This window comes from Tauraco erythrolophus, chromosome 3 (genome assembly GCF_009769465.1).
Source record: "Tauraco erythrolophus isolate bTauEry1 chromosome 3, bTauEry1.pri, whole genome shotgun sequence".
In the NCBI taxonomy this organism is placed as follows: Eukaryota; Metazoa; Chordata; class Aves; order Musophagiformes; family Musophagidae; genus Tauraco; species Tauraco erythrolophus.
In genome coordinates this window covers 20,096,933-20,111,859 of record NC_141467.1, presented here as the reverse complement: position 1 = coordinate 20,111,859, position 14,927 = coordinate 20,096,933, and the positions used below count along the sequence as shown (strand labels likewise).

The following is a 14,927-nucleotide window of genomic DNA, read 5'->3' as shown; positions in this document are numbered from 1 at the left end:
CGTATTGCTATGTCAGAAAGTAAAAGCCATGCTAGTGACGACTACATTATTTTTCACACAAACAGCTGTGCGCACATTCATCACTATTCCTATTCCAGGAAAATGAGTTATGCTACAGTGATGAGTATCACGCAGGATTAATCTAGATTATAATTTACTATCAATCATCAGAAGATAAACCCAAGAATCTTAACCAGAGAACTCCTGTGTATATTCTTTCAGAGTCTCTCACTCCTCTGCTACACGTATCCTTCTTGTCTTTCAGATTCAAAACGAAAGTCGACTGAGGTCAGCAAAACTGGTCCGGAATGTAGAGTGCTATCTATATTACAAGGTTTTGGGAGCAGGAACCAGCTTTCCCCAAAATTTGGGACAATCTGACTTTGTGAGTTAATTTGCCCTATTTATACTGGATATTCCATTGTTTACAGGCCAGCAAGGATATAAAACGAAACAGAGGCATCCCAAAAAGCTAATGTTCCTTTGCAGAGGGGAAAAGTACTGCTAGATGTAAACCACTGCAAGTAAGTTACTTTTCCATCACCCTTTGAAAAATAAGAAAATAGCTTAACTCTACAGGAACTGGAGTGCAAGGTATAGATAAACAGTTCTGGTTATTTTGTATATTTAGTGAATTCTGATTCGCCCAGTACCTTTCATGTACAGAAAGCTGTGAAAGTAGGGCAGGCTGACACAGCTATAGACTGAATCCCTCCGGTACGAAAGTTCATCATCTGTATCAAACCTGGAGTCAAAATCTTCTTCACTGTCTTCAAACTACAGAAGAAAGCAAATAAAGGTGAAAAGGCCTCTCAGGAAAGAGTTTAGATAAAATTGGTTTAGAAGTCTTCAGCTAACACATTTTATGATGTATCGGAAGGACGTGATTCCTTGTTTTTTGTCCAGCTGACAAAGGAAGGAGAACATTATAGTAAGTTGCAGCTTGAACTGTTTGATTACACACTAGCCCTAATGTCATGGAACACATCTATGACACAGTTTCGTAGCTGCTCAGGAAAGCTATCCCTTTGCAAGAGCATGGCCCAGGTGTACTACCTTGTGCTGCCTCCCTCCAACATCAAGTGCTGTGAGTAAGAGTTTAGAAGTCTTGAGAAAGAAACATAAAGAAAGAAACCACACAAGCTGTGCTAACAGCTTTCCTCCACCCTCACCCCAAATAATCAGAATTTCTGCTCCATATCTGACACACATCCAAGGAGGGAGTCCTTAACAGAGAGAGCTAGAAGTGTTTCCCTCTTAGGCAAGAACTGTCAACTTACCCCAACGACCATGATGGCTCTTTGACTACCTCAACCGTAATAGATATTTTACTATTAACGTTTTGCTTCTAAATAAAGCAGTGTTGCTGAAACACTTTTTCACTTTCCCAATCAGTCTCACAGAAGTATTCCGCGAGTGGCAGAGGAAATTATATTCTTCCAAAAACATTCGTAGGAGTAAAGTCCAGAGTATATTCAGTAAACAGTATTGAAAAAGAGCTCCTCCGTATGAGTGCCTGCCTCAATAATTTTAATGTTTGCCATCATGTGAAATTTACTCTCCAAGTAATCTTAAAATACACCTGGCATTTCAGGGACTTCTGCAAGCAGTTTATTCCTCCATACTGTTGCAAATTGCATGCGTAACTGAATCTGTTTTTTCTGAAATCAATTCCCCACCGCGCTACCTGGTACCCCGACCCCAAACATACACAAAGGGAAGTAATTTGCTTATGAATTGCATCTGAGGCAACGCGCTGAGCTCCTCGCCAAATAACATGCGGTTCTGCGTTAAAACAGACGGAACCATATGCCTGCATAAGCCTAGGACTGCAAGCAGCATCTGAGCTGCCTCTAATGCACTCACCTCAGTGGCATCTAGATGGCAACAGACAACTATGCCCACTCGCAGCCTAAGCAAGTCAAGCTACGCAACACAGACATCTGCACGAACAGCCACAGTGACTCTACGGCTGCACAGTGGGGGAAAAAAATAAATAAGCAGAAAGCACTTATCGATTATTAGATAATAAAACCAATGATACTTACAGAAGACTGCGCTCCTTCAGAGCTAAATCGGTACGCTCCAGAGCTATTGTATGTCCCCACTGAGCATCGGTAGTCCGGTGACCACTGGCTACTGTGCGAATTAGAGAAGGTCACACTGCTACCAGAAGTAATAGCACCATCTTCATAATCGTCTTGGTCGTAATCGTAGTCTCCATCTGGAGAAATAAGTTCCACTGAATTTGGGGGTCTACACGATACATTTTCTGGCATGCAGTATGTGGATTCACCACTTGAAGAGTTGTGGAGACTGACTGTGTCATGGGTAGGAGGTATGAGCATGGTGTTGCTAGCAGCAGGAACTGTTGGCACCACAGTATCGTTCATATAAGGATCCTCTTCTGAGGAATCATCGCTTGTTCTGATGCCACTGGTCCTTTGATCAGAATGGCCATGCTCACTCGGGTTGGGTGAATCCTTAAATGCATCATCATCAGCTTCAAAGCCCTCATCTACCTCCTCCTCAGGATATGGCTGGCTGAAGTTAAAATTGGGCTTTTCACTGCAGGCATTTCCAGCCTGTTCAGTCAGCTCAGCAGGATACCCGTTGCCCACAGAGAGAGACCTCTCGATGTTTCGGACACATTCATCAATCTCATCAAAGTTCAGAGATTCCAGGAACTCCTGGGCTGCTCGACATGCTTCATCCTCGAGCCGCCGGAGCTCCTCATCTCGAAGCTGCTGCAGCCTCTGTAACGAAGCCTCTGTCAAGGACAGCTCCTGCTGCTTCTTCACACGCTGCAGGTCTTCAATTTCTTTTTCCAGACGCAGGATTTCTTCCACCTGCCTGCTTTCTTTCTGCTTCTCCACCTCTTGTTTCAGCTCTGCCTCCTTCTGGGCTTTCTGAATGGCAGCCAGTTCCTGCTGCTTTCTCTCTTCTTCAGCCTGCATTTCAAATAAAATAAAAAAATTTAAATAAAATAAACCCCCTCAACGCAAGATTCCTTTTTAAAATTTATTTATTTCTAAAGCACCATGCTCCTACTAGGCTGTTCATTTAAAAGGATCTTTATCCCTGCACCAGAAAGAAAAGGAAAGGACAGAAAAAGAGAAATGAAAGCATGATTACATTTGCTCATAGATACTGGAAAGCTCAGCTACGCGCAGAAAGTTCAATCTTTGCCAGAAATTAAATGAAGCATGAGGTGAAAGAAATTTCCATGCAAACAACTGTATCAAGTTTCCTTTAGCTTTATCTGCCAACTCCTGGAATAAGTTTAGTTAAATGCCACAGATGCCTTTTATTTTTTTAATGGCTGGGTTGAGATACCCAAATAAACAGGATGGCTGAAAGCATTAAGAATGTAATTTACCTGCTGGGCAAGACGCTCTGCTTCATGCCTTTGTCTTTCCCTAAAAGTGAGGGAAGAAGAGAAGTCAGTAAATCAAGCTCAACATAAGCTCATCACATACCTTTGCTAGGGCAACAGCTCGACTTACAGACATCATCTGCCACATGGAAAAGACAGCCAAAAATAAGGTCACCAAGGATAAGTTTGTGAACATGAAACTGCCATGACAGCTACATGCATCTTTTAGCAAAAGAAGCAAAGGTTTCCAAAACGACGTCATCAAGAACAGCCTGAAATAAAGGCTATTCAGACCAAAACCTAATATGGCACAGACAGGAGAGTGATGTAAGACAGCATACTGCACCTTTCTTCTTCCTCTTTTCTTCTTTCTTCCTCTTGTCTCCGCTTCTCCGCTAGTCGCTCCCTGTAAACACGTCGAGCAAGCTGGCCACGCCGCTGCTTCTGAAGGATTATGGCTGCTTTCTTCAGGCACAGGAACTTTTTCCTACCACTGAATGCTCTGTAGTTCTTCTGTATTACAACCACGTAGTAGAGAACCTTTCTATACCGCTTTCTGGGAGAAAAAATAAAACAACAAAGTTCTAAGGAAACAAGGAACTAACGAGCAGTCACAAGAGGTCTTGCCATGGTGATCTGCAATAATGAGCCCATGGTAGTGAAACAATTTATTATTTCTAGCTCTGTGATGGTTTCCCCATTTTTGTTGACATTCTCCTCCCTTTGAGAGGAAAGAGATTCTCTCATTTTGATGACAGCACTGTCTGTGTTTTCACTAAGGAAATGAACATTACATGTTCTTATTCCCCTGACAAAGAGATGCTAACATGACAGCTCTGTGTGCGTGCACACACATGTAGAGAAAGAATATACATAGATAGTCATCCCACATCTCTGAAAAGCAAGATCATGAACAGCAGGATAGCTCTGTCATTAAAAAAGAAATATAGCTTTTAAGTAACATACTGGTCAGACTATAAGGACAGGACTAATATGAAGAGAAATTACCTCATTATGCAAACAAGTTTCCTTAAACTGTCCTCAGCTGATTTGTAGAAAAAGCAGAGAAACAAAGAGATGGGATGAGCGACTCTACCTAATATATACAGCACGAAGCCAGATAAACAAGTGAAACATGAATCAGCTACCTAATGTCATGGTTCTTTTAAGAACCAAACTGATTAGTTTTGTTCTCCTTCTCTTTTCTTATCATGACACAGCAAAGATAAATCTGAATCTCAACTGGTAACTTAAGGCAGCCCCACAAGGTGCCATCCAGCTAGAGTTTCCACCATGGATCTAATGCCATGATACAATCACATGGATACTGGCTGACCTCAAAACTTCCACACGGTCCTATTCATTATATTAAAACAATTCAAACTCCATTTTGTTTTATTTATGGGTCTGGCAAAGATACCAGCTGGTATTTTCAAAAGCCACTTGCAGGACTTGGATGCCTGGTCCCTAGGAAAAGTTAAGAATTGTGCCAGAAGGATTTAACTCCATGACATTCTACCCATTTATTCCAAAGCTTGATTATTAATATTCTCATCTGGATCCCAGTTCTGGAGTCCCCAACATAAGAAGGACATGGACCAGTTGGAGAGGGTCCAGAGGAGGGCCACGAAGATGATAAGAGGGCTGGAGCACCTTTCCTATGAGGACAGGCTGAAAGAGTTGGGGCTGTTCAGCCTGGAGAAGAGGAGGCTCCGGGGTGACCTTATAGCGGTCTTCCAGTACCTCAAGGGGGCCTACAAGAAAGATGGGGAGAGGCTGTTCAGGAGGGCCAGTTGTGATAGGACAAGGGGTAATGGTTTTAAAATAGAGGGAGGTAGATTCAGGTTGGATATTAGGAAAAAATTTTTTACCATGAGAGTTGTAGAACACTGGAACAGGTTGCCCAGAGAGGTGGTGGATGCTCCCTCCCTGGAGACATTCAAGGCCCGGTTGGATGATGCCCTGAGGAACCTGATCTAGTTGGAGATATCCCTGTTCCTTGCAGGGGGGTTGGACTAGATGGCCTTTGAAGGTCCCTTCCAGCCCTAACGATTCTATGATTCTATGATCTGTCACTTACCGGGCTGCATAACCTAAGATGTGCGCTCGGATGATCATTGCTGCCTTGGTGACCTCCACCTCTCGCTGTTTTTCCAACTTGTGTTCCAAGGACTCTCGGAGAAATACCTACACAAGAAAACTTTTGGCTTAACAACTTGCAGAAAGCATTATATACAAAGGACAGCTAGGGTGCTGCCAGTGTCAGTTCGAACGGCAAGCCTCAGCTTTGAATTCAGACATAAACACATCATTTCCTCAACAGAAAAGAAAAAAACAAAATGTATTCCTCTTAAAAGAATATAACTGCAGATGATGCTCTAACTTTGGATTCCAGTGGGAAGATTACACTAATGGAAATTTTAATTAGGAGAAGGGTTTTTCCAAAAATCAACATAATTACTGGATTCATTAAACTGCCTTTCCCACCAAAGAGTAACACGGGCCAAAGAAGTTGTACGACTTAGTATGAGGTTGCTGATTTGAGGGGCAGAAATACCACCCCAACAATTCAGCTGTTTCACAGTAACATCAGGTCCCACAACCCTTACAAGCCTCATTGCTTCAAATGACGCTGCTGTGAGCCTGCAGAAGCAACAGAAACGAGAGTTTCAGGCTGACTCGACTGTGTTTTCCTCCCATGACACAGGGAGACATCTGCCGGGGCCAGACACCCCACCGCAGCTGTCCACCCTCCTGCAGACAGACCGCTCCCCAGGCTCTCATCCACACACTGACCTGGACCATTCCCCCAGACTGCCCAGTGACTCTCAGAGGCAGCTTCAGCACATGGCATCGACATGTATTGAGCTAAACCAGCTTATTTTGCCTTAAATGAATGAAATCGTTTCTCCTGCCAAGCAGGGGCGTGGGGGATGCAGCTTCCCTCTTCCACCTGCCCTGACGTCTGCTCTTTACTGCACACTCACGAAGTGGTGAGTTATCCGCTGCCAGCACTCTTTCCAGACCTTCTCAACCTTTCCTTTCTGAAGGCTAAGTCTGCTGCTATCAGCTATAGGTGGCAACAGCCTGGCACGCTGCTGCCAAAAACATTAGCAGCTGGAAATATCCAGTTCAGTGACACTTTGATGATCTGGGATGAGAGGTAGGCTGCAGACCGCAGCGTGGTGAGGAGGAAAGTGCACAGACAGTGTGGGCTCTGCTAAGGGAGGGGGGCTGCAAAGGCATCTAAAGGCAAGAATGCTTCCTTGAAACGTTTTGGGTTTTTTCTTGCTGTGGAAAAAAAAAAAAATATATGGACTTTTGGGGGTGTTCAAGCAGAAAAAAAGGTAGTTTTTCCCTCTGTGTTTAGGGGAAAAAAAAAATCCCATCATCAAAGCCAAAGCAGCTGCACTCCTGAGGAGTGGCACAGTTGCGAGTTTTGAATGTAGCTAGAAAGGGACTAAGTTTTACCACAAATTACTCAACACTAAGGAACACAGAAAGTCCCACAGAAAGTCCCAAAGTTCCAGTATCCAAGTTGCACTGGGCAGCTCTTTCTATATGAAGTTTTTAATCACGTAAAAAGCCTTTTCTTTCACTCAGTGGGCAATCTTTCTTTTCTCTACATACACTGGCTTTAAGAACACAACAAAATTCTGCTTCAGAAAGGCATTCAGCTACTTCCTGAATAAACATGGATGTTAAGCATGAGTTACAGCCAGGCTAATGCCTCTTCCTGAGCAGGTGCATTGCTGCTCAAGATGCAAAGACAAGAGAAAAAGGACGCTGAAGCTAAATCATGGCAATGTTGTTATTACCCTTTTAAATAACATGGGCAGGACAGTGCCCCATCCCATGGTCAGTATGAAAGCAACGCTCTCTTGTTCTCTTCTACAATAAGCTGTTTATTAAGAGTCTTACAAATGTGCAAGCAGCTCCTGAGGAGGATGAGCCCAGGCTGCAGTAAGGGAAGTCATAACAGAGCTCTGGCTCCTGCCGAGGCCCTCATGAGCAGCTGGTTAAAACGATTTCAGGTTCTCATAACTATACATCCCTAAGATGCCAAAGCACTGTCCGGGGTCCGTGCACAAATACTGTTAACATACGACATCTGAAAGTATAGTGGGAAGCACAGTCTAGCTCTGCAGCTGAAAGTTATCACTGCATTATTTGTAAGCCCTCGTCTACAAAAATGGGATGAAAGATGACCTCAAGTGCCATCAGAATATTTCAGATTCTGTCTCTTACAATAACTGTAAAATGATTAAATCAACTTTCCCAATAGCATCTTTGAGATTCCCCAAGTGTGCAGAGCAATGGAGGAAACCCTTCAAAACTATGCAGTTGTAGGGTAAAGAGGATGAGGAGGAAGGGCGTTTCACACAGAAATCCACCAGATTTTACAAAATATTTTTGCTACTTTATGGTAATGAGAACGTTTTTTCACAATTCTAACAATTGATAGGAAAACTGCAAGTGTAACACATAATTCAGCAAACTCTACTTCTGGATCTGTTTTTCATTCTCTCTCCACTATGGAAGCCCTGGGAGCACCAACTGGAGTTTTCCAGAGGAAAAAGAAGAGAAAGGCATCTGCAGAGGCTTGGGGGATGATCCTTGGCAGTGATGGCATGATATTTGTAATCCACTGTCTAGTCCTTTACACCAGGTGTTTTTAATATTTAGGAAATCTCAGATCTCACAGTGGGGAATCTTCTTCTGAGCATGCAATGCTTTCACACCATTTCTTAAGTCCAAGAGCACGAATTCACAGGGAGGGAAGCTCTGCACACAGCTGTTGTCCAAAACCAAACTTGCAAAATGAGCATGCAAAACCACCTGGATTGTTTTATTTCTCAAATTAAAATTCCACTCTTTTAACTAAAGTAACTTGAATTTTCTTGGGAAGAAAAAAGTTCCAGGCAAAGTCCAGGCTGTCCGGTAGGACACATATCGAGGTCTAACGTACCTCTGAAAAAGACTCTTGGACTAGGATGGCAAACACACCTAAAGCTCAACTCTGCCACATGAACACTGGCTAAATTTCCTCCCCTTGATTTCAAGCACTGAGCAGTTATTACGCAGGTGGGTTTACTAGTATGCGTGGAGCTCCCTGCAGCATAAAAGTGTTACCTCACATGCTCAACGCTTTTAAAAAGTGATAAAAACCAGCTACCACATTTTAAGTTCTGATCCTCACCAGCGCTATCGCTTGTGAGCAGTGGCAGAAAATTCAAGTGGAGTCTCTCCAAGAGTGAAATCACCAGTCAGTGTCTAAGTGCCTTAGACAGCAAATTCCTCAGCACAATCATTAATTGTTGCTATAAGGGTTTCAAGAGCACCACTAGGCATGCGTAGCTTCTTCTAAGGCCAGAAGTAATTACCATTACAACTACCTCTCTGCAGCTGTGCTGGCTAAATCCTGTCCCCTCGGCTTTGCATAAGCACCAGCTCCACAATCCGTGCAGTCAGATTACTTTACCTTATTTTTCCCAAGCTGCCATTCAGTGCTTGTGTTGTCATACAGACGGAGTAGGACGGCACATTTCTCATTCAAATCTTCAGGCAGAGTTAAGTTTGTCATAAGGACCTTATACCTGGCAACCAAAAAGTATTTGTTATTTCATTGAAGAGACAAGTTCTATTTTTGTCATATGATTTTTTAGTTATTAGATTTTCACTTTGTTCCACAACATGGGAATGTCGGTTTGGTACCCGTGACTTGCATCTGAAGTGCACGAGTCAGTGTGTTTACCTTTTATAAAAGTCTTGAAAGGGCCTCCGGACAGGGAAGCCAGCCCTCCGAATCCTGACCGTCTCCAACATCCCAGAATAGCGCAGCTGGTTAAGCACCACTGTCTGATCAAACTGGTCTGGCATCTAAAACGAGCAGGTTCCAAACAAGGGTTTTAATAGCAATGGTTAGAGATGCCAGGGAAATAAACAAAGGACAAATTATACGAATCTGAAATGCACAAAGGCTAAAAACTGGCTACACAATGTCTTAAAGGACATCAGCAGTTCAAAACATATAAAAATGTATCTACAGGATGGAAATAAAGGGGTAATTACACAACATAATTTCCATAAACACAACATTTACAGCCATTTAATCCAAACAGCTGTCTCTTTCCATTTCTCGTATATTTGCAGGAAGAAACAACAGAAAGCAGCACAGGCGGCTAACAGGTCAACAGCTACAAGCTTGATTATTTTGTTTCTTAAGCAACTGAATTTAAAGTCCCTGTAGATGATCCCAAATGTTGAAGATACACGATTACAGTGATGTGATATGGTTTTAGGAAAAAAAAACAAAATCAGAAAAGCAGAATATATGCAGTTTTCAGTGTAGTGACAATTCATTTACTATGGACACGGATAGAAGTACACCAATGGAACCTCAAATGTTAAATAAGCTGTATTTCAAAGAGCTTCTGTTTGCTGCTATTCTGAACAGAACTATTTTCACCTGTAAACAGAAAAAAAAAAAAAATCTGCTTCTCTGAAATAAGTTTCCCTTAGTTTGCATGTAGTTCTTTTGGCATCAGTTTTCATTTAGAAAACAGATAACCCTAGCCGCTCAGTCACGAAACCTGCGTTCCTGCCCCTGGAAGCCCTGAGAAACCTCTTTGTCCCATCTCAGAGTTCCCCGAGTCATCTATGTTTTTACCATGCTTTGAGGTAAACCAGCCACAGCCACACAAAGCTACTCAAGACAGTTGATAGACAGGTTGTAGATGCCTCATCCCTGGAAACATTCAAGACAGTGCTAATCACTACCTTGCAAAACGCCAGCAACCTTGATACCAAAATAACACCACATGTAAATACACCATTTAATTCATCAGCCCAAAAATCCACTTTAACCCACCAGTTGACCCTCCTGCAGAGTCATTTGCGGGGCTGGAGTACAGTGCTTAATATTTTGCAAGAAGTAGTTCGGAAGGTGGGATCTCGTAGATAGAATCAATGGTTTGTATAAGAGCTGAAGTTCTTCAGCTGATAGAATAGAAATGACGGCAAGATCAAGCCCTGAGCAACTGTAAATCAGAGGACTCTCTTGGTATTTATTAACTGGCTTTAATCACGCCTCTTGTTCAATTTAGCAAATAAATGACTCCCCAAAATTTTAACTTCTCAAAAGTAATTTCAGGAAAGCACAAGCTCAAAAGTTAATTAAGAATGTCTAGTCTAAACTTTTCCATCAGCGCCTTTATGCATAAAACAAACGCTGTGTGCCAGTGATAACTCAGATTTGCTAATTAGGTAGCTTCAAGAACATTGACAGATTAGCTACTACCTCCCTCCTTTAACAAGCAAAACGTCTAAACCAAAACGTTGCTATTCTTCCTTTCATTAATTTATTTTCGGCATCAGAGGTGGGAGACTCCTCTGTAGGTGCAGCAGCCCTTCTGCACCGAGCTATTGCAGAGCTGCACGGGCAAACGCTTTCCTGGCACTCACCCTTCCCAGATGGCAAAAGACTTTCCAAACCCTTCCTTTGGTGCAGGGGCTAAAATTCATACAGAAAAACACAACAGCCTGGTCCTACCTCCACAGTCAACAGCACTGAACAAAAATGAAAACAATTTGTGTTTTAAAAAGTGGCTGGTCACCATGGTGAGCCCTGCCCTGACTGGGGTAGTTAGCACTGTGTGTCCACAGGACCTGATCCAGCTTGAGCACCGGGACAGGGGCTATGGATAAATACAGCCACCGCCAGCAGCTGCTTTTGCCTTCCATCTAAGATGGGTGCTTTGCATCCCAGGGAGGCTCAGGAGCTACATGCACTCGGCCACTCTGGCCGTTGTTTCATTAATGGCTCTGTTACAAACACGATTTAACCTTTTATTTCCACACCTTCATGGAATGATGCAAACAAACTCTTCTTTCTCCACAATGTGTTTAATTTGGATTTTGACACCATCAGTAACATACACCACAAGCAATATATTTGTACTGTGCCAAACGCACAGTGTGAACGCTTACAACAAAGGTATCGATAGTCACAACTGGTATTGTCAACCGTGTTTTCCATACGTCCCACCCTATGGCAGTGTTATGGAACTAGCCTTACAGAGCCGCCCCTTGAATATCTGTGCACACACCTGCCTGCCTGTTTCTGCACAGGTGGCTGATGATGTCAACAGGAAAGGGAAAGACTGAACACAGATGCACTCACAAAGCACGAGGAAAAACATACTCACTTTATGCCCCGTGTAACCCAAGGCTGATTGGTGCCACAAACGGACACAGGTCAATACCTCTTTTTTTCTTTGATACTATACCTGCTTTCAGCCCTTTTACCCCACCCACATTCGTTGGCTCAAAAGGTGATGTTCTTCGCAAGACTTGCAAACAAAGCAGTATTTTCAGGGCAGTGAGGCCGGGAAGCAGATGCATGGATGGCAGTGGGGATACACCAAAGTCAGGCAAAATTTGGGTGACAATATAGACATCTCTCTCACAAGGCAGCTCTCAATTTGCAAGGGAGCCCCTCCTGCTTTGAGAGCCAGATGGCTCCTGCACCACCTAATCCTTTTATTGCCAGCCCCAGGCACTTAGAAAGTCAAAAGTCAGTCACAAGGCTGGCTTGAAAGCTCATGTTACTTTTTAAAAAAAACTTTCTCTTTCCATCCCTGCTTTGAGTCGCAGATGCACAAGCAACATTTTCATGACCTTTTCCCAGCAACTGCAGAAGTTAGAAACAGCTCTGCCCTGTCACCAGAAGCTAGGATTGTCAGCACAGTCACCTACCTTCAGAAGCCTGTATTTTAAAGGAAAGCATGAAACGCTGCAAGAGATGTTAACATGGTATCACAGCAGGGCAACATAAAGACCACTGCAGTTTTAATTACATAAGCACACTCCTCCACTTTACATTACTAATTATTTTTAATTACTCACAGACACATGAGGCTATTAAATTGAAGGGTCAAATCCTGCCCTGGCATATCACTGGAATTACATCTGCAACAAGCTTGGCTGCTTTGAGTAAGCTGAGGGTGGTGATAAGAAATGTGCTCGACTCCTCTTTTACAATACGGAGTACCAGAAGATACTCCCCACCACCTGGGGGTTTTTGAATGAGCCATTCCAGCAACTCTGCAGTCCTCACCAATGAGGACAGCTGCAGCCAGCCAGAGAGGCGGTTGAAAGCCTAAAGACTAAAATGCATCCACGGTTTCCCACATCTAAGGAAAACAACTAGAAAAAGTTACAAATGCAGTCCTGTGCACAACACCTCAGCATCCAGCACATCCACCTTAGGACTCGGTGGTACACTGCATCTCAGGTAGTTTTACTCTGTGGATGATGATGATTTCAGCCTCAATCGTATAAACACTTGCAGACAGGGATAACCTTAAACATAACTTACAGTCAGCAGGGCTCCTCCTACTTAAAAAAAAATCAATTGCATGTGCATTTATTGAACCGGAGGGCAAGTACTGTGTGCACTTCACTATTAAACTGTAGATACTTCTAAGACAGAGAATGATGACCATCTCCACTTGAACGATGCTCAGTACAGCACTAAGTAGATAAACTTGCAATAGTATAAGATCTCCCTGCAAAGGGTTACCTATGCAGCTGATGCTCAGTCTTGTGTCTTTACTGGTGCTCCTTCAGAGTTCCTGTGGTGGGCAAGCTAACTTTCAGATTTAGAGCCACATAACACAGAACAGGACTCATCTCTGCGGTATAGTAAATTTTTACTAATGTTGCTGTAAAAACTGGGCTTGTTTCACAAATGAACATTCGGGAAGAAATTGTATTCTGCTGGAAAATTTCAGATAGACAACAGAACCGTTACTGATATTAAAACAATTTGTCTTCCAAAGTAAAAACTGGAATTGATTGCTAAAAGTAAGACTCCTGCAAAGTAAGATGAAATTTATAAAAGAGAAGGCAACAGAAAAGGAAGTCAGTTGACAGCTTCCAAAACTGTTTGAGAGATGCAATCAACTTCAAATCAACTCAATTTTCAATAGATGTTTTACTTTTATCAAGGAATGGCAGCACTAAACCACTCTGACACGCAAAATCGCCAGTGGCCAGACACAGGTGGGTCACAGCCATGATAGGGCACTGAGCAACACCAATGTGAAATTAATAGCTACAAGTCAGGTCTGTTGTACTTGATAAAGGTGTTTTTCTTGGTGTACTCTTTCACAGCACAACTTGTAATTCATCGTTTCCTGAATTCGAAAGTCTCCACTGACAGCACTGAAGCCAAGGCTTTAATTCGGCCTGGAGTCTGTGCTGGAGAGACTCTGGCTCCTTAAGCTGCTAAATGTTTGCTCTGATCTGTTGTGAGCCTCCTAAAGGGCAAAGCTTCTGTCTGAAATCACAATTAAAAGCAGCCATTAGGACAGACATCTAACACCTATGCATAATTTTAATGATAAAATAGTTCCAGAGATTACAGTCTGACTGAGGCTCTGAAAAACACCATCCCTTCTCCCTGGGTGGCACCCTTAGTGGAGACCCCAAACATTCGAATAACACACACACGGAACGCAGTGGTTTTTTGTTCTGCGTATCATTCGCTCCATTCAAACACACCTCACGTCTCCCCATCGAAATCCTTCCTCTTCCTCGAACTACTGGCTGCCTCAGAAGAGTACAGGCACAATAATGACAGATTACAGCAGCCTCACGGATTTCATTTAGGCAGGGGGAACTTCACAGAGATTGGGGCAGGGGGAAGGAAAAAAAACCCCCAGTACCTTGTTCCTAGATTTCTCTGTGAGAACTTGAGCAGGACTAAGTCAGTTTTGCTACTGTGTCTTAAAGGTGTTATTTTCCTGGCTTAAAGTGTTTTGTGGAAGACAAGTACAAAGAAAGAAGGGATGGAAAACAGGTAAGAGGATACGAAAAAGTAATTTTTTCATTTTAAAACCAGTAACTTTTCTCAATGTCTTAGTTTTTTAATTCTGCTCTTTTACTCCTTAAATGAAGTCTTGCCAATTTTACTCTGGAGAAAACCAGCAGAAATTAAAAAGAGGACAGTCTTCCTCTGCTTTATAGCAGGTTTTGGACTTGTTTTCACATCCAAATGTGTACCGGTATTTCTTCAGAAATAGGGGGACTTACTAAGCCAGATCTTTCTGAAACAGTCTCCATGGTCTCCTGATCTCAGTCACTAGCTCCACAAGTCAAAACCAACGCCAGGCTTTCCTCCCAGACAAATATGAAAAGTGTGAATAAATTAACTTCTAATACACAATCCAGCTCAACTGATACGAACATTTCTGCACGCCCATTGTTTGCCTTTTTTAAACCATATTACGCTCAGCGATTTTTATCCATACGTACTGCTCACCAGTCTTTACTCATGCTGAGGATTCATGCCAGTAACCTGAAAGAAGGGAAAGAGAAACACTTGCACTCGCAATAGGAAAATGCACTGTAAAGCCAGGACGGGCAGGGTGAGGGCAACTTCCCTGACAAATCCTGAGATTCAAACTCTAGTGCCATGTTAGTCACCTTCCTACCTCCAACAAACCATTTCACCCCCTGCTCTTCTGGCCATCATTTGTTCAGTCAC

The 14,927-nt window shown here is 42.9% G+C and overlaps 1 protein-coding gene across 1 annotated transcript in view; it reads right to left on the bottom strand.

Moving 5' to 3' along the window:
- The window catches only part of MYO10 (myosin X), a 166,309-nt gene that overhangs the window by 23,085 nt on the left and 128,297 nt on the right, over window positions 1-14,927 (bottom strand). The window contains exons 20-26 of the mRNA XM_086608921.1: window positions 9,132-9,256; window positions 8,859-8,973; window positions 5,457-5,563; window positions 3,723-3,932; window positions 3,380-3,419; window positions 2,049-2,951; window positions 654-777 (exon numbers count right to left, since the gene is read on the bottom strand). Coding sequence (XP_086465047.1) covers window positions 654-777; window positions 2,049-2,951; window positions 3,380-3,419; window positions 3,723-3,932; window positions 5,457-5,563; window positions 8,859-8,973; window positions 9,132-9,256 — 1,624 coding nt within the window. The remainder of the gene's footprint in view (window positions 1-653; window positions 778-2,048; window positions 2,952-3,379; window positions 3,420-3,722; window positions 3,933-5,456; window positions 5,564-8,858; window positions 8,974-9,131; window positions 9,257-14,927) is intronic.